The sequence below is a fragment of the Ctenopharyngodon idella genome, chromosome 3 (genome assembly GCF_019924925.1).
Source record: "Ctenopharyngodon idella isolate HZGC_01 chromosome 3, HZGC01, whole genome shotgun sequence".
Taxonomy (NCBI): domain Eukaryota; kingdom Metazoa; phylum Chordata; class Actinopteri; order Cypriniformes; family Xenocyprididae; genus Ctenopharyngodon; species Ctenopharyngodon idella.
In genome coordinates this window covers 44,147,186-44,165,674 of record NC_067222.1, presented here as the reverse complement: position 1 = coordinate 44,165,674, position 18,489 = coordinate 44,147,186, and the positions used below count along the sequence as shown (strand labels likewise).

The following is an 18,489-nucleotide window of genomic DNA, read 5'->3' as shown; positions in this document are numbered from 1 at the left end:
ACTCTGGGAAGTGTCTTGACTAACTCATCAGCAAGTAGTTGACTGTCTGAAACATTCAGACTACCGCTGCCTTCAAGACCTATTGGGAACTTCCTACTTGCAAACTCTGAACTTGTCACTACGGTGTGATGTGTGTTCAAGCAGGGATACTAAAATGGATGAGTTGAGTTTTCCTCCTCAGACAGCATTTTTGTGAGGGCCAAGGGATGCACAAGTGTAATCTCTGTATTTTCTGTGTTCTCTATTTATTTCTGCACTCTTAGAAGAAGAGTTCTATAAAGTACCTTCAATTAAGGATTCTTTCAGGCGTTTCATATATAAAAAGATTCCCATGGATCATTTTATGGATTTAGTTTAAATTAATTAATTTTGTTTTAATTGATTTTTAATTTGAATTCAATTTTAGGAATTAAACAGCTCATGAACAGTTTATCACTAGAAATTGTGCAATCATTTAAGACATTTCTCCTTATATAGAACCTTTTTGGCATAAACTGTGTCAAGAACCCTAGGGTTTTATATAGAACCCCATTGAACTTCTTTTTCTAAGAGTGTATATTATTTTTTTATTCTCATGCAGCCACAGGAAATGATGGCAGATGTGTTTGGTTTATGCTGGCCAGTTGCCTCATTAACCAGAAGCTACTAGTGTTTTCTGGCAAGCTTTTTTCAAGCTATTCCTCATCATATACACAAAATGTATGTAAACCAGTGTTCACATTCTCTTGGAAGTGGACAAGGGTTTAAAAACAAACATGTAAGAAAGCAAATCGTTGTGTTTCAGAGTAGTGTATCAAATAAAAATCTTCAAATTAAAACTTCTTTAGCAGCTGCAAAATCTCATTTGGTTCCTTTTTAGTTGGTAATTTCACTAACTTGATTAACTTGTGCTCAAACCATGTTGAATTGCATTTTCAGTTGAACCATGCACTAACTGCTACTGTTCACTTCACACAGCAAAAAGATAAACAAGGAGATAACTGGCAATTACAACATTGTGGTGCCGTTCATGTACGCTCATCTCGTAAATACAATTATCACTACATGACTTGAAGGCAGCAAGTGACACCTGAATTCAAGAATGTCACTGAGAATATTATTGCTGCACTGTAATCATGAATGTGAAGTTGCACCTGTGGAGAGCGGAGCTTAGCTCCTCCAGTTTGTGGGACTCGCTGTTGTTGCTCATTTTCGATAGGGTGTCGATCCTCTTCATGATTATCTCCAACATATCGCTGATCTTTCTTAGGACCCCACGAGACTCCAGACCGCCCAACACTGTGACACAAAACAATGAGTACATGTAAGTTCGGATAGATACAAAAAGCAGTCATGTACTGCTAAGAGACCCTGCTGGAAAGACCAGAATGTTAAGTTTCAGCATCGGGTTAAATTGATAGAAGCAACCTTTTAAAGCTAAATTTTCAGAATTATTAATAGTCTTCAGTGTCACATGATCCTTCAGAAACAATCTAATATGCTGATTTGTTAATCAAGAAATGTTTCTTATTATTGTCAATATTGATATATGCTGTTCATATTTTCCATAGTGTATAAATGTGTAAAATAGTGTAAAATATATATTTATTTGTACAGTGTGTGGAAAAGAGTACATACAAAAGAGTGTTTGGACAACGATAGACCATTTAGTTTGAAGTCACCATTATGGTGATCGGTGTTCACTTTAGTTGGGCTTTTGACTAGATGTCTTCTCAGGTCCTAAAATCTGTACCTGACCTGAATCACTTTTTACCCGAACCCGGCATGCATACATTTTTTTTTTTAAAGAACAATCCGACCCGAAACAGACCCGATAAAATTAGACCCAAATCCGGCCTGACCCGACGCCATGAACCCAACTGGACCCGAACGTAAATTACTTTGATGTGTGCACGGCCTGCAGCCCCACACTCATGAAAAATTCCGGTGTCCTTTCATTTAATCCATTTATTTACTTATTACTTTATATTATTTTCTGCCCGATGGATACAAGTTATTTCTGAGTTTGGCTTTCAATTGTGATAAACAAAAAAATAATGTGATAGCTCAAGGAAAGCCTAATAAATCATTCACTAGTATTGTCTGCACCTATTTACCTCATCTCCAGCAAAGGGCTTCTACACATAAAAAAGAACAAGCAGGGTAATGAAGCGAGTGGCTTTTCCTGATGGATCTTATAGCTATAAGATGGATTTCTGTGTGCAAGGTTACAAACGTTTGTTCCTTTTCTACGTGCGTTTCTCAAATGCACTTGACAGGAACGCGCAAGTACACACTGAAGTGCTGAAATATCAATCACTCATCACTGTAACCTCATTACATCCTATATCTTTTGGTGTAATATTACCTGACGATAAGATAAGATATATTTTATTCGGGTCTTCTCAAGTCCATTCGGAAAAAGCACATTTATTTTAAATTACTCGAGACCCGAGGTTACTAATACCGAACCCGACCCGTGTCCGAGCACTCGTCAAAGTTTTGGACCCGAACCCGCTCGGGTCTCGGGTTGGACCTCGGGTTTTCAGATCTAAGTGGACCTGTGAAGACCTCTACTCTTGATCCTTAATTTTTTTAACGTTAGTTTTTCTCTGGCTGCTGTCTGTCACATTTTAGTTCCAAAGATGATGAAGAAGGTTCTAATAACAACAGTCTTTATTAAATAAACCAAATACAGGTAGATCCAAAGCGTAATAGTAAACGAAACAGTGTGTAAACACAACCAATACCGGACAACTGAATGGAGCACAAGGAGGAACTTAAATATACAGTGAATGATGAACTAATAAAGAACAGCTGTGATGATTGAATGAGTGTCCATGGAAACTAATGACTGTAGGGAAACTAGGAACAAAGGAAACAGGGAAATGGTGATAAACTAAAAGTCCATGAAAGAGAAACTAATACAAACTAAACTGAATGTATTCATGACACTGTAAATGTGTGTTTGTAAGGTACATTTTCCATGGCAAAGAAAGCCAAGAAAAAACTGGGGGATGATCTGTTGGATCTGATCATCATGTATCATGATTCACAGATCTAATCCCAAGGTTTATCACTAGACTTTAGACTTTACATGTCTTCAACATGCACCCTTGTACCAACACAACTTTCCTCGTAAACCCAACTCAAATACTTTGTGTAGCAGAAACATAACCCAATTGACCCTTCGCCAGGAGTTTGATTGACAGGCGATCTAACCAATCATAACGCCGACTCCGCAATTTTGTCTGACAAAGCAGTCAGGGGAGTTACCAGATTAACGTAGGTGGACTTGAACTTGAAAAATGTTGTGTACTGATGTCTTTCCGCGATTGAAACAACATTCCTTATGATGTTCATTCATGTTTATTGGATGATATAAATGAACTAGTAGGAAGAGATGATCGGTTCACAAGCCGCTTGAACTGAGGTGCTACAGCGATCTGTCATGACACATTAAAGAGCCACACAACGGTATTTATTGTTTAAAGTTCTTTAAAAATGACAAAATTTGAAATTTGAGACTTTGAGCCTTTGTCTATATATGAAAAGCAGCAATTCCTTATGTATTATTAACACAATATATTATTCCATATATTTTTTTTCAATACATTTAAACCATTTAGTATATTGACCATAAATATATGGAAATATATTTTCTTTCTGTAAGGGCAAGTACCAATCCAACATGGAAATTTATGTTGGCCTAAGCTGTTCAGCAGAGGAGAAACACAATACAGAGATAAAGATTCTCTAGGGCTACACTCTGTTCTGAGAAAGGCTCAAAAACAAAATCAAGGCAAAACAAAGAGCCTAAATGGAGACTGAACTCAAATTCGCTGGCATATTAGTTGTATTTACTCATAATACCAACAACAGGCTGAGGGTTTTATTCAACAACATTTCAAAAGCTTCTCATTAGCACAGCCTCTCTCTCTCCAGAGCATCAACGATGAGGCAGCCTACTTCTACTCTCATCACTGAAGAAAGGACACAAACAGCACAATACAGGAAGGGGACCAATTAGGCTGACAGTCGAGTTTAATTTCAGAGCTTTCAGAGCTCCTGCTGTCTGTTTCCTGGAAAGCTGGTGCGAGTGAGTGGATGCCTCTCACCTGGCCAATTAAACAGAACACATCTACAGCTGTGAGGTCAGTAGGCCTCCAGAACACTCCGCTCTGACATTCTCTGTTATAGAGATCATCCTGAAGTGAATGAATATTTTTTTTTAATGATGAAGGCTACAAGAACATTACAGCCGAGTTTCTACTACCCAGATTCTTTTACCCAGATTAAGGCCTCTGCAGCTGATCTTCCTCAGAGCTAGACTACTTTCTTTCGGGGTCAAACAATTCTCACAGCTGGATATTTGTACTTTCATTGTAAGTAGCATGTTCACACTTATAATGATGATAAACAGGGTTCGTATCATTTTGAACACGGGGGGGTGGGGACGCTGAATTAACTAATTGGGAATAAGGAAGTCTGTATAATCAGTCAAGTTTCATTTTCACTTGACTGCAACACTTTTCTTATTGGGCTTCAAGACGTACATAAGACATTGTAAACTTGTGATATAATGGAAGTAGCGCACAAATATTTTCTTACGTATTGTGATGTACATCCAAGTGAAAAGACTGGTAACACTTTATTTTGATGGTCCACTTTAGACATTCTACTTACTATAAGTAACTAGTCTTGCATAGCCAGACCTTCAGATTGACAGCATAAGGTCTGGACTCTTGTGCAGCTTTCATTGGCCAAGGATCACCCAAGAGGACGTTTGACTGACATGTAACACAACCAATCATAGTTCGTTTTGTTCCGCGTCATGTTTAGGGGCGTGAAAAACAGACCGGCGTGCATCTAATAAATTATTCATGTGCAAGTTTACTGCAACAATGGAGCCGCAAACTTCACATACTTTTGAAAATCCAGCATTTAGTTGATCCTGGTAAGCGTTCATTGTCACAGTTGTAAACATGGCAGCGTTCTTCTTACAAGGGGATTTGTCGTCACGGCATTTGTTTCCAGGCAACTCATTAAAGAATGCAACACACACGTTGTTTAGGATTTGTCTTCGACTTCGAAAGTCCTGAAACATTTCCAGTTAAATATGCCATATGCAACAGACATTCAGCCAACGGTCCATGGGCGTGACATCTGAGGTTGAGTCTACATGTCAACTAGCAGTCATTAGATTATTAGTAGACTGTCTGCTTAATATCTGCTAATACTTTATTTTTATGTTCCCTAACAAACATTCTACTGACTATTGTCACAATATAGGGTGTGTGCATATAGCAGACAGACAGACGAAGATTTGGGAGGATAAAATTCCAATACGAAGTTTAATCCAAACAAGCAACAATCCAATACAGGGCGAAACACACCAAACGTAAACGTGACTGAACAGACAATGAATGTGAAGGTACAACTTAAGTAGGAACACAAATGAGACTAATTAATTAAACACAGCTGAAACCAATGTAAACAAATGAGAAGCTGGAAAACTGAACAAAGGACAAAGGAAACTAACGAAAACATACTAAAAGTCTGTGAATGACTAAACTAACAAAACATAACTGTGACAACTATAAGTAACTTTGCAACTACATGTCAGCTTATTCTACTAACCTGTGGCCATATTCACAAAAAATCTTAAGGCTAAAAGTAGCTCCTAACTTGCCGATTTAGGAGAAAGTCTTAAAAATAATGGGCGTGTCAGTCCTAATTTTAGGACTCCTAAATTTTTGCTCTAAGAGTATTTCACAAAGCATTTTAGCGCTAAAACTAGCTCCCAAATCTGTGAAACATTAGCAGTAGTCAAGAGGACTCCTAAGTCACTAAGACCAAATCACAAACAATCCTAATGGCCGTTTCTGCCAATCTGCCTCAGCAATCCACCCAAAGACACTGTACACCATTGAGGCAATAGCGATAGAACTTTGGATGCTGAACCTTTTCTTTATAAATGCAATATTTTGATTTATCTACGATAAAACGGCAAAAATAAATCTTTAATAAATAATGTCTGATTACCTGTGCCAGTTGTTTTTCCACGAGTTCACACTTACAAATGATCAAATAGAGAAAAAAATATATATATAATAAGCGTATTTGGCATGCTGTCCAAGGGGATTGAGGACTCTAAGCTTGGAATTTAGCCCAAACCCAGAGTTCTCCCCGTATCCCTAGCCGAGAGTGAGAATGGGGTGGCAGACTGTTGCAGAAAACTGTCGAGGTAACTAGGTGAGTCGTCTCTTGTCTGTGTAATGTGTATATATACCTTTTCTCGAGCTGATTAGATAGACCATTTGAATGTGCTCCTCCCAAACTTTGTTTATTAAACATAATTTGTTGCTTGAATTCTGCATTCTCTCAAGACGCAGACATGTAAGAGACTGAGAATTAGCTGAACATATAGTTTCATTAGTGACACTTACACATTTTAAAACATATCTCATTCTATGTCTATGATTAAATCTCTGACAGAAACTCCTTCCCCATCAGCCAATCACTGTGTGCATAGTTAGTAAGCGTGTTGACATCATTCATAGCAACAAGGTCAACCCCGCCCTTACTCTTGGCTTAAGACTCTGTCTATTCCTTAGTAAAAGTTGGTCTCAGCAGCTTTGTGAATAGGTTTTAAGAGAAAACTCTTAACTAAGAACTTTTACTGCCATTTAGGAGAATTCTTAGTGGTAAGACAAAATGTTTTGTGAATACGGCCCCTGAACTCTAACACCTAACCCTAACTTAACAGTCTACAACAGTCTACTAATACTCTATAATGAGATTTAGTTGACATGTAGTTGCAAAGTTACTTATAGTTAGTAGAATGTCTAAAGTGGATCATCGAAATAAAGTGTTACCAAATGGTTTATCGAAGAAAAAAAAAAAAAAAAAAGTATGGTGGGGACTTGGTTCTCTCTTTTGGTGATTGCCTGAAGGCTGATCTGAATGATAAGGAGAATCAAGTTATGACATAAAATTAGGTGGGAATTTAAAAATAAAACATGCCTGGATGAGTTGTTCACAAAAAGATAAATAGCATGCATTTAGAAAATAGATTAAGTGAATTTTAATTTCATGCTAACTTTGTTGATCTTAAAGTGCCCCTATTATGGATTTTTGAATGTGTAACATCGCTCTAAGTGAATGAAAACATCCTGCAAAGTTTTAAATCTGAAAGTGCACCGTATATAAAGTTATTGTCTCTCAAAAGTAAGAGTCGACTCTGAGTCAATTAAACGAGTCGTTTGTAAAACAAATTCCAAGCCGTTTCATTGTGACGTCACAACAAAACATTAACATATTACGCACACAGACACCAGGGAAAATTCATTTTTTCAACAATACCACAGCAGTACAATCTTTTGTTGCGTTCCCATCATTTTACTGAGGACTGCTTCTCAAACCTCAGGGAGTTTGACGCAGGATTCACAAAACGCTTGGTCTTAAAATATGGATCAATGCCCAGTTTATTTGGACCAGCTTGCTCCTCTGAATTAACCTGTAAGTATGATTAATAATTGATGTTTATATTTTCTAGTGATCGTTCAAAATTCTTAATTTTGCATGTTATGTTGTGTAACGTACACCCTAGTCTGTATATCTCCAGCTAACTCACGTTTCTGTAGTTCTGCTATTCAGTTGTGGGTCCAATATTGTCAAAAAATATGTCGATTAATGCAGCTTGTCTGTCTCATCACTTGTTGTTTTTTTTCCTCTGCGTTTTTATTATTACAGTAGTATGGGGCTCCATCTGTATTGTAATAGGATGTTAAGATGCTAGTCCATGCTAGTCCACGTAAACAGAAAACACCCATTGTAATGTCGAACAATGATATAGCCATTTTTTACTTTGTTAATAGTTATGACGAAAAAGTCTGTGTACACGTCTGGCCTAAATGTTTATCTAATGTTAGAGGTTTACATCTACGCTTGGCATTCTGATACAGTTCCCACAGGTGCACCTACATCAAGTATAACAGTGACGCTGCTATCACATCTTATAAATAACGCAAACTAAGGTGACACTTACCATAGAGAAATGTTGTACTCCAGTCGTGATTGCGAGAGACTGATTCTTTGAACTGCTTCTAACTAATCGTTTACGGGGTGAAATTCATTTAGGTGAAATTAAATGTATATTATGGGAAAACGAAAGTGTTTTTTGACCTTGCATGCATGTAAACTTGTTGTAGGAGACTCCCAAAACAATATTAGGAACCTTTAAAAGGCATAATAGGGGCACTTTTTAAAAACTCCTGGAGGACTTAACTATTGTGACCTGCCGTTAGTTAATGTCCACAATTTTCTTGAGAAGGTCTGGCTCGAAAGCAAATATGACTTTATATCACACTTCAAATATGTGATAACTGGGAAAGTAATATCTAGGAGAGTAATATCTAATATCTGGGAAACTACTGTACAGTAGTTGAACTATGCCCAGAAAGAGTTTAAAAACATTCTGGTCAAGATGTTAACTAACTGGATGATCACTGAGTGCTTTTGATCTCTGAGATTTGTGCAGCGTGCACTCCCATTCATCCAAATCAACTGGAAGCCTGTGTAAAAATGATTAATGTTGGATTTGGCCTGCAGTGTGCTAGTTGAGAATGACCTAGATAATCTCAAGCACTGTTCTGTATTTTAACTTGACAAAAAATAAATAAATAAATACTGGGTTTGGTTCAACATCCTTCGGTTTATAAAAACAAATGTGAAATTCAGTGACACTGTAAGTACTTGAGAATTCAAGCAGGCAAGTGTTCTGTGGGGCTTTAAAAGCAGAATTTTGATGCTCTTTTTTTTTTCTTCCTCAAAGCACTAAACTTGAATCTTGTTTGTTACTTCTTTGTAAGCAACATCGATGGTTGAGAAAGTACATTTTGAGTAAGTAATGAGTATTATGACATCATGAAATGGTTTTGATTCATCAGACTCCATTTTCACTTGCTGTATGCATCTGAATGTAAGCATTAGCAGCATAATTATTTCATTGTTATTGACCTCACACTTTACAACTTTACAAACTCTTCTTTACAAGGTTGTTTGCTGGACTAGATTGTTAGCTGGTGTTCAGCTGTCCAAAACCATCACCAGACCAGCTCAAACAGTAGATATCAACTAGCATGGTGGCAAGTTAAGACTAGAAAACCACCGTAGGCTGGATTCAGCCTTTTTTTTTTTTTTTTTTCCCAGAAGGAAAATTAACCCGGGGGAAAAAAATGCTCAGATGCACACTTCAAAAATCCACTAAAATAGTACACCACCTTGTCATACTATTTTCAGCATAGGTCTAATATTATTTGGAATGCATGCATACAATTCAGGACAGATTGTATGCAAATTAGGATGCAGTGAGTGATTTTTGAATAGTTGCATAGCATCACATTTATTTCCCTTGCCAAAAAAAAAAAAAAAAAAAAAAAAAATCATCCAGGTAACCACACACAGTATTAAGAATCAATGGTTCACATACTTATGAATGGGGTTATTTTAATAAATTCAGCTATTTTTTTTTTTTTTTTTTTTTGTCTTGTGGATTATATGTAAACATCTTTTATGTAAAATATCTTACTCAGGACAGTACTAAATAAAAAATAACATGCATTTTGTATTATCTAACATTTTCACAGATTCTGCAAGTAGTTCACATACTTTTTCTTGCAACTGTATGCTAACATGTAATTGTACACTTAGTTTATACATTTCCCATTCATTTGTTTACTGAAGGGTGAGCTGAAATTTCCATCAGAGCTTACTGACAGCTAGTCAAAGACATTGGGATAAAAATAACCTGGAATATCCCTTTAAGAGAATCCTAATTTCATTCAAATTGACTCAAAACTTTCCCTTTTGTGCTCCTTAATCAACCCTATTATGCAGGCAGAACAGTACAGATAGCAAAACCAGCAGCACAGTTCAGTCATTACTGTCCATGAGAAAGTCACCAACATTTGCTTAATTACAATATACGTGGTTTTATTGGGTTTTTAATCTGATGAGATTAATTTCTGCTTTTGAAAATTGGAGGTGGACTCCATAGTGTTTGAAGTATGGAATACTAATGTCTTTGAGAATCCCTGCTAAAAATAATAGCATAGCTAGAAACCAGTGTGTGTTATGTTTTGGCTGTTGATGTGTTGGTTTTTCAATAAGGCCTCCCCAGCAATAACCGTCATTTCACTGTCTTGGTTAACTATAGACCCGATATAGTCCAGCTATGAGTAACTCACTTCTAGCCAAAATAACCTTGAATTTGGTTACATGTCATTTTTGCTAAATAACTTACAAAATGTATGATATTCCATCATGTAAGCAAAGTCAACAGTGATTTGGTTTCATTTCTATGACTAGTCTATTCTTGGGCTATGGTTAGATGTCTATTAAATTTTCACTGACAGCCCAAATTTTGCCTTGTTTTAGATGTCAGGGCTGTGTTTGGACAGCTATTAGATGTCTTTTAAATGCAAAATTGCTTGCTGGGTCTTCTTGACTATCTTATCCAACAAGACTGACTTCGTCAACCAGCCAGTGTTGTAATACTTAAGGCAGACTCGAGGCCAAATCTGGTCTTAAGTCCAAGGTCATATTTTCACGGTCTTGGTCTTGTCATGGTTTCAGGAGCATTTAGACTCAGTCTTGACTAGGACTCTAAACTTGACTCAACTACTACAACACCATAACTACAGTTTGTGCAGGCTTGCTAATATTATCTGCTCTGTGCTACTATGTCTCTGGACCACTGTGTGTGAGCTGTGGAGATCTGTATGATTGTTCACTCCAAAGGAAAGCATAATTACACAGCCTGAATTGTTCAGATCTCTTTAGGTATCTGTTCTGACTTGAACTCGGATTTGATCCTATTCTGCTTTTGGTTTTGTCTCAAAGACAACTTGAAGAGCATGCCAATGTTGGTCCACCAGCATCAACCCAGCACTATAACCAGCCTAGACAAGCATGCTAATTCATTCTGGTCTTGTTCCAGATCTAGTTTTATTGGACAAGACCTACCAGTCTCCAGATTAGCAAAAGGTCTCTATAGGAATTAGTATATGTTTCAGAACTATGTTCACCATACCACAGTCAAATCCCAGCTGAGATGTAAAATCATTATCCCTGATTCCCCAAACCCTCTTGAACCTTAAGCGATACATTTGATCTTTGTGATGTTCTAAGGTTGGCTTTAATGCGGACACCATTTTCAAAGCTCTGGATCAGTGAATGATGCAAGCAGTGTGTGCCTGCTAATCCTACTAACGTATGCTGCCTCAGCTTCCTGATGTATTTATTAGCTTTCTGAAAATCCCCCATTTGTTAAACAGCAAGGGCTGATAGAGTGATTCAGGACTCCCACATGCGGCTGTATACTGCTGACTGGAGCCGGATCTTGGATGGAAATGCTTGTGTGTGCATGTATGCAGGTGTCTGTGTTGTGTGTGGGTGAAGGGGTTTGGGTAATACAGTAATACTGTATCTAGCATTCTCTATGACACATTTATTCACTATTTTTTTCTTTGCAGATTAAAGCTGAAGAGAGTATCTCAAGAGTCTTGCTTAGGGATTTGGGAGTCGGTTTCAGTCCATCAGGGGACGTCTTTAATGTTATGTATTATTTTCTAATATTTTATTTTGTTTTTCCCTTAAGCCCACTTATTATTTTTGCATCAAAAAATTTTAATGACTAATTTTCCACCCTCACTCTGACCATTAGAACTGAAAAAAAAAAAAAAAAATGTGCCTGTATATAAATACCTGATTGACTGATCTCACCTAATGTAGACTCTAGTGGAGACCCTTTAATGGGACTGTGTGTAACAGACTTGCGACTTGCTCCTAGCGGGACTCAAACCACCGTCTCTGGCATGGGAGGCAGGCGCACCTACAAAGACGCTAAAGACCACAGCCTCTAGTGTCAGTCGCCAGCGTGCCTCGAGGCCAGGGGAGTGTGATTTACATGCACATATCTTACTAGCTTGCTTCCGTTACACTCACCCCTCTATATCTCACTCCCATCCGGGTCACGGCACCAAATGTAACCAATCCTACTTGAACCGCTCCAAGTGGGAATCAAATCAGCGTCTCTGGCATGGGAGGCTGGCGCGCTAACGAGGACACTAAAGACCGCACCCTCTTGCATCAGTCGTTAACGTGCCTCTTGCGGCCAGGGGAGTGAGGATTACCCACACAGCTCTTACTAGCTTGCTTCCATTACATGTGTTATGTTTGGTCTACTATGAGAAGCGTTCCTACTTGACCTGCTCCGAGTGGGAATCAAACCGGCGTCTCTGGCATGGGAGGCTGGCACGCTAACGAGGACACTAAAGACCGCATCCTCTTGCGTCAGTCGTTAGTGTGCCTCTTGTGGCCAGGGGAGTGAGGATTACCCACACAGCTCTTACTAGCTTGCTTCCATTACATGTGTTATGTTGGGTCTACTATCAGAAGCGTTCCTACTTGACCCGCGCCGAGTGGGAATCAAACCGGCGTCTCCGGCATGGGAGGCTGGCGCGCTAATGAGGACACTGAAGACCGCATCCTCTTGCATCAGTCGCCAGTGTGCCTCTTGCGGCCAGGGTAGTGAGGTTTACCCGCACAACTCTTACTAGCTTGCTTTCATTACATGTGCTATCTTGGGTCTACTATCAGAAGTGTTTCTAGCCTTTAATTAGTACTGGGGCAAAGGCCGCCCATCAAAAAAAAAAAAAAAAAAGAAAGAAAAAAAAAGTGTCCTCATATTTTGATACTGTTTTATATATATATATATATATATATATAGTCTTTACACGCAGTACAGAGTCGTTCTCAAACTGCATGTACGATAAACAGCTTAATCGCTGACAAACTGAATTGAATTTGGAAGTTCTGTTTCCTACAATAGTAAATATCCAGCACCTCCTTTTTGTTTTCTGACTTACAAATGATCCATTTATGCTGTAAGAAACCAGTGCATGAGTGAAATGTCCAAATGTAAATCTTTTTTGCAAACTGATTAGCTTGTTTGACTGATTCGATCAAAAGCGGGATTAATTCGCAATCTGGCATCACTAATTCTGATGGAGACATGACATGATTGCTAAAATCTCAGAGAAAATGAATCTCAGGTCATCGTATCTCACCATCAGACAAAGATTTAACAGTAATAATTTACTGGTGCACAGCAGTATTTCAAAGGGGCTCATGCCCCAGTAAAAAGATGCCCATGTCTAATACCCAACAGCCTATGCAACAATTTGTCACCAAATTGTGGACTCTAAAGAGTACCACAAGGGTTGAGGATGACATTTGGAATGGAGCCTTAGTTCACATCGGACCAGGTCAAGTTGCTAGATACTGAATAGGTGTTGATTTGCAAATGTAGGCAGTCATATCCCTGCTGAAAATTCGAGAAGGTGCAAAAGTACAACCACACCCTAACCCTACCCTAACCCTACCCACAACTCTATCTCTCCACCCCATTCGACGTCCAGAGAGGTGGAAAGTTCTATCCCTCCACCCCACTGGATGTCCAGAGAGGCGGAGCTGGCCGTCATAGACTCTGCAGTGAGTACCACTTGGAAAATTCTAGCATTCACTAGCTCTGTTTTGCTTGTGAACAATGTAACAATGCAGGTCCACCTAGACCAACACAAACCAGCCTGGATTTACATGGAATTTGCTCTGGATTTTTCAGCAGAGATGTGCTCATGGTTGTGATGACTATGGTTTGTAAATCTGAATGAGACTTTCACAGCTTAGATTCAGTAAGTGAACCCAATCACATGCCTCATATTCTCAGACTTTGGACAGTCACGGAGATGCTTTGTATAAAGAATAATTTCAGCATTTGAGGGGAAAAATGTCAAATAGTGATAGAAAACACGTCAGTTTTATTCATAACATATATAGCCATATATGTTAGGATGCGGAATGCTAGCACATTTATATAAACAGGTCGCGTGCGTTGTTTGTCCAATCAATTACACTGAAACCGCAAATATGCAAATAAGAACGTTAACAGAAGGTTTAGGAATATACAGTGTGAAATGGCAGCTTATGAATACACAGGAATAAATAACCCCGGGTGAATCAATGAGAAGTGTGAAATGACCCAGGGTTAACTATTTAAAGTGTGAAAAGCCCTAATGTATGTCTACATAGACTTTTGCCACATTACAGGTATTTTGTTCATGAACATTAAGGTACTGTGAGTCACACATGCAGTACTTCATAAGGCAAGCCACTGGCAAAACTTAAAACAACTTCCACAGTTGTGATATATATAACACTTAATATAACCTTAATTAAAGTCATACTGTAGTCTATTGCGTCTTTTGGAGTGTCAAGCAGTAAGCTGATAGGTAAACACTTTGAGTCAGCACAGGCTGTTGGGTAAACATTCACTGCTGGCTGCGAGCTCCTGAATATGGAGAAGTGTACCGCTGTGATTGACTGTCTTCGTATTGTAGCATGCTGTAAGCCCTTTTGGCTTAGTGCATAAGACAGGCCATCTAAACCAGGGATTGTGGGTTTCAGTCCCATCTGGGCTAAGTTTAGGTTGAGTGAGGCAGGATATGCATAGAGGTCAACGGATATAAACCATCCTCTGCTAAGACTCCTCATTACTCCTGAACTTCCCCTCAGGGATCAATACAGTGCATCTGTCTTCTAAGAGTTGAGAGTCTTCTGTACTGAACAGCTGGAGGAAATGTTTCCAGCAGTGTGAGTGCAGAAGATACAGATGTGTTATCACTAATTGGCAGAAGAATAAAGTCACATTGTGCTATATTTGCCTGGGTAAAATGGGTATAATGTTTGACTCTAGTTTAAAGAGGCAAACAATGTTCATATCATGTAGTTAGCTTTGAAAATCAAAACAAGGATTGTATCTGCTTGCTGAATGCTGAACATTCTTTAGTTGCCTTGACAAGAATTTTTAAGTTCAAAACACTACCTGTTACTCATTAGATAAACAAAAGTATTTAAGTTGACTTTAACTGGAGCAAATTAGTTGAGTCAACTTATCAAGTTGGCCATGAGAGGTTGCCTTATTTTTTTTTTACAATGCAGAATGCCGGATTTAGAATTCTGCAGCAGCTCTGATCTAGAAACTAGATCATTGGGTGAACTATCACTGTTTTGGGTAAAGTATGCCATTGATAATATCAACAGGGGCAATTCCTCCGAGGAGGTAGGGAGGCAGTGCCTCAAAAAATGGAATGAGAAAATAATCCATATTAGAATAATAAAACAATGCAAACATTACGTATAATAAAACATGTAACACTGTCCAACAACGCAACCCACAGGTGCCTCCTCTGATCCCATTGACTTAAAACAGACACCCTAAAGCGTGCGGTGGATTTTGTGGTAGTAATTGAGAATGAATGGGGGAAAGTCATGTGAGAGGAGGCAATGCCTCCATCGCGTTATTTTTTGGTTATGATTGGTTATGGTTCAATATGTTTGGTTTGTGCGATAAATCCCGCCTCTTGTTTTTGTGTGCATTCTGAGTTTGCGAATCAATCGGAATAAACAATGTGATGCGTTTAATGGGAAGACTAATTAAAAAGTAAGTAAACAACTCAGCCATTTAGATATTACTGCTTTATGTCATGTCAAAATCAAACCGAGCCTGATGACTGAAATAAGTTGACTGTTAAAAAGAACAGCTGAACATCAGCTCACAAATAAAATATATTGTTTCAATTGTTACATTGTGCTTTTAGTTACTATTTTGGAAAAAATGTAAAAAGGTTTAAAGTAACTGGATGAGATTTATACCTGGTTTTAATGAATATATATGTATATTTTTATATATATATATATATATATATATATATATATGTGTGTATATGTATTATATATGTGTGTCATTATTGTTAGCTATTTCATAGAAAGCACACCCACACATGCATGGGTATGGATTAAACCGAGGCGCGTGTGTGTGTGTGTGTGTGTCTGCGTGTGCGTTAGTGTGTGTTATTGATATACTTATAGTGTATTTTCATTTAGTAAATGCAAACAAGTACCTTGACATAATTGGATCACATACTTTTTCTTTCTCCAAAAATACACAAGCACGAATTTAAATTCTGCACCATACCTCTCCATAAAACGTTAGTGATGATTAGTCGCAGTGAATGCCCATTTTATGAGAGCAGGTGTGGATATATTCCACACGTCAAAACAAAAGCTACTAAAGTCTTTCCCTACCAAATGAACTGCCATATCAATGAAGCTTTGCACAGTACTGTTGGATGAAGTCAATTGAGAGAAAAAAAATGTAATAAGGAGGTACACTCGGGACAGAATAAAAAAGTAATGAATTCTCAATTTTCTCTTGAAAATTTAATCCCTTGTTTTCAGGGTTCTGTAATGAGAAATATATAAATAAATATCAATAACCATCTCCTGTTTTTTTTTTTTTTTTTTTTTTCACCTGCTTTTCTCCACACTTCACAATCTAGTAGAGCAGACTTCCTCTGTCCTGTCTTACTGTGGCTCATCTGTGTCTCAGGGATGAAAGTGTGTTTAATTCATGCCACGCAAGAGTGTGTGTGTGTGTGTGTGTGTGTGTGTGTCTGTACTTCAATTAGTAAACGCTCACTCAGGGATATGAAACTGAAGTAAATAGGCTTGCGGGAGGGATTAGAAAGCATGTGACAGAAAAAGGAAGAAAGAGCAGTAGAACGATTAGGAATATTAGAGCCGAGTGCAGGAATATATTTCCACGGAAACGGAGAGAGAGGGAATGACTCAGGCTACAGCTCTTCATCACACACTCCACTGCTCTTACACTTTAAACAATGACCACTGCCATCCAGAAGAGCTTGAGTGGCTCTCAATGTGCCACCATCCCAATATCACTTTCAGCTGTAGGAAAACAAAAGCTCTGTTTTAAAAGCTAGTGACCAACAGTAGCACACTTAGGCAACATTTTAGTTTTCAGATGCACATAGATAACACAAGTGTAGGTATGACTATAAAGGATTAGTTGTAAATTCCAAACCCATGATTTTGGAAAATAAAAGAAAATTCTGAAGAATTATCAATGGGGACAAAGGCTTTTAGGATTCAAGAAGGAAAATGCAAAAGCGCCATAAAAGTGTGACTTTATATATGACTTGTGCACTATATTCCAAATCAATATGAATACTTTGTGTGACAAACAGCAAAATTGAAGGCACTGAGCTGACAAACGATCAGACAGAAACTGAAATTTGATAGCATCACAAATTTGCTAAAGTTCACATATTAAAAAGCTGTTTCATTCTTAATAAGCTACTTTATTTTTCAACTGGCTTTCCTCTTGAAGTCATTAGAAAATAAAGAAATAATTAAAAAAGGATTTACTGTGCCTTGGCTCCAGAATTCAAACAGCATTTGTTCATTTTCTTGTGACACATCACACATTGGACGAGGGCAATTACACACAACCCTCACCCTCTTTGTGAAACAACCAAACTAATGTCTCCACTGCTCAGATAATTTTGCATAGTATGAGTATTTTGCCCATTATCTTTTTTTTTTTTTAACCATAAAGGTTCCAGGTTGATCCTCACTGATATGTACAAAAGCAATATTAATAATTTTGAATTATTGAATATTTTGAATTCATCCACCAAATATACTGAGTCAGCCATTGAATCAATCCCTCAATAGATTTGTTAAAAAATGTCCATCATTATTACTGGTTCTACTATCTTTATTAAACAAAACTTCTACCTTTGAAACAAAAAGCACATATTGTTTTTGTCCATTTTGTCAACTCATGTGGCCGGATGCATAAACTGCTTAGACTGGTTTTACAAGTTAGTCATCCATTATTTATTTATTTAAAGACTGGTTACAACTTGTTTAAAGTTAGTTACACAAATGTAGATTGGTCTATCTGAAAAGTAAGGCTGATTATACATTAGCTAACTGCTGGTTGTTCAGACTACTACTTATAACACAGTCTTAACAAAGTGCTGTGCTTATGCAACTGGCCCCAAGCTGAATGTACAAACTTTAATCTATAAAACACAAGACATCAGTAATAGCCTAAATAAATAAATGTTGAATTTCAATAATGTCCTTAATCTCCCTGCAAAGTGCAGGAAAGTCCTGTAGGCTACTAGCAATTAATGTCATTCGAATTGAGTATAGTCATCAGTAATTTTTACTATAACCCCTTTGTTCTGCCATTGTCCTCTATTTGGAATATTTCCTTTCTTTTTTCTTAGTATACACCAGTGCACTGCAGTAATTCCAAAATCTTGACACAAAATATAAGCACATTAACGTTGCTTTATTGCCATTAAGATGACCACCATATAAATAATTAAAAAAAAAAAAAGTTTGTTGCACTCAGCAAAGTCATCACACCCACTGTGAACTATGTCACTGGTGGTCATTGGGTAAGGCTGTATGAATTAATTGCCTGTCAAGAGCCTGTCAAATCATCATTAATATGTTGCTTCCTGTCAGAGCTGAGCCATTTTATGTCTTATCTTGGTCTAACCACATTCCTGT

General features: G+C 37.8%; 1 protein-coding gene across 1 annotated transcript in view; it reads right to left on the bottom strand.

Moving 5' to 3' along the window:
• LOC127509266 (alpha-1,6-mannosylglycoprotein 6-beta-N-acetylglucosaminyltransferase B) overlaps window positions 1-18,489 on the bottom strand; it is a 132,859-nt gene that overhangs the window by 97,501 nt on the left and 16,869 nt on the right. Inside the window, exon 3 of the mRNA XM_051887857.1 lies at window positions 1,134-1,278. Coding sequence (XP_051743817.1) covers window positions 1,134-1,278 — 145 coding nt within the window. The remainder of the gene's footprint in view (window positions 1-1,133; window positions 1,279-18,489) is intronic.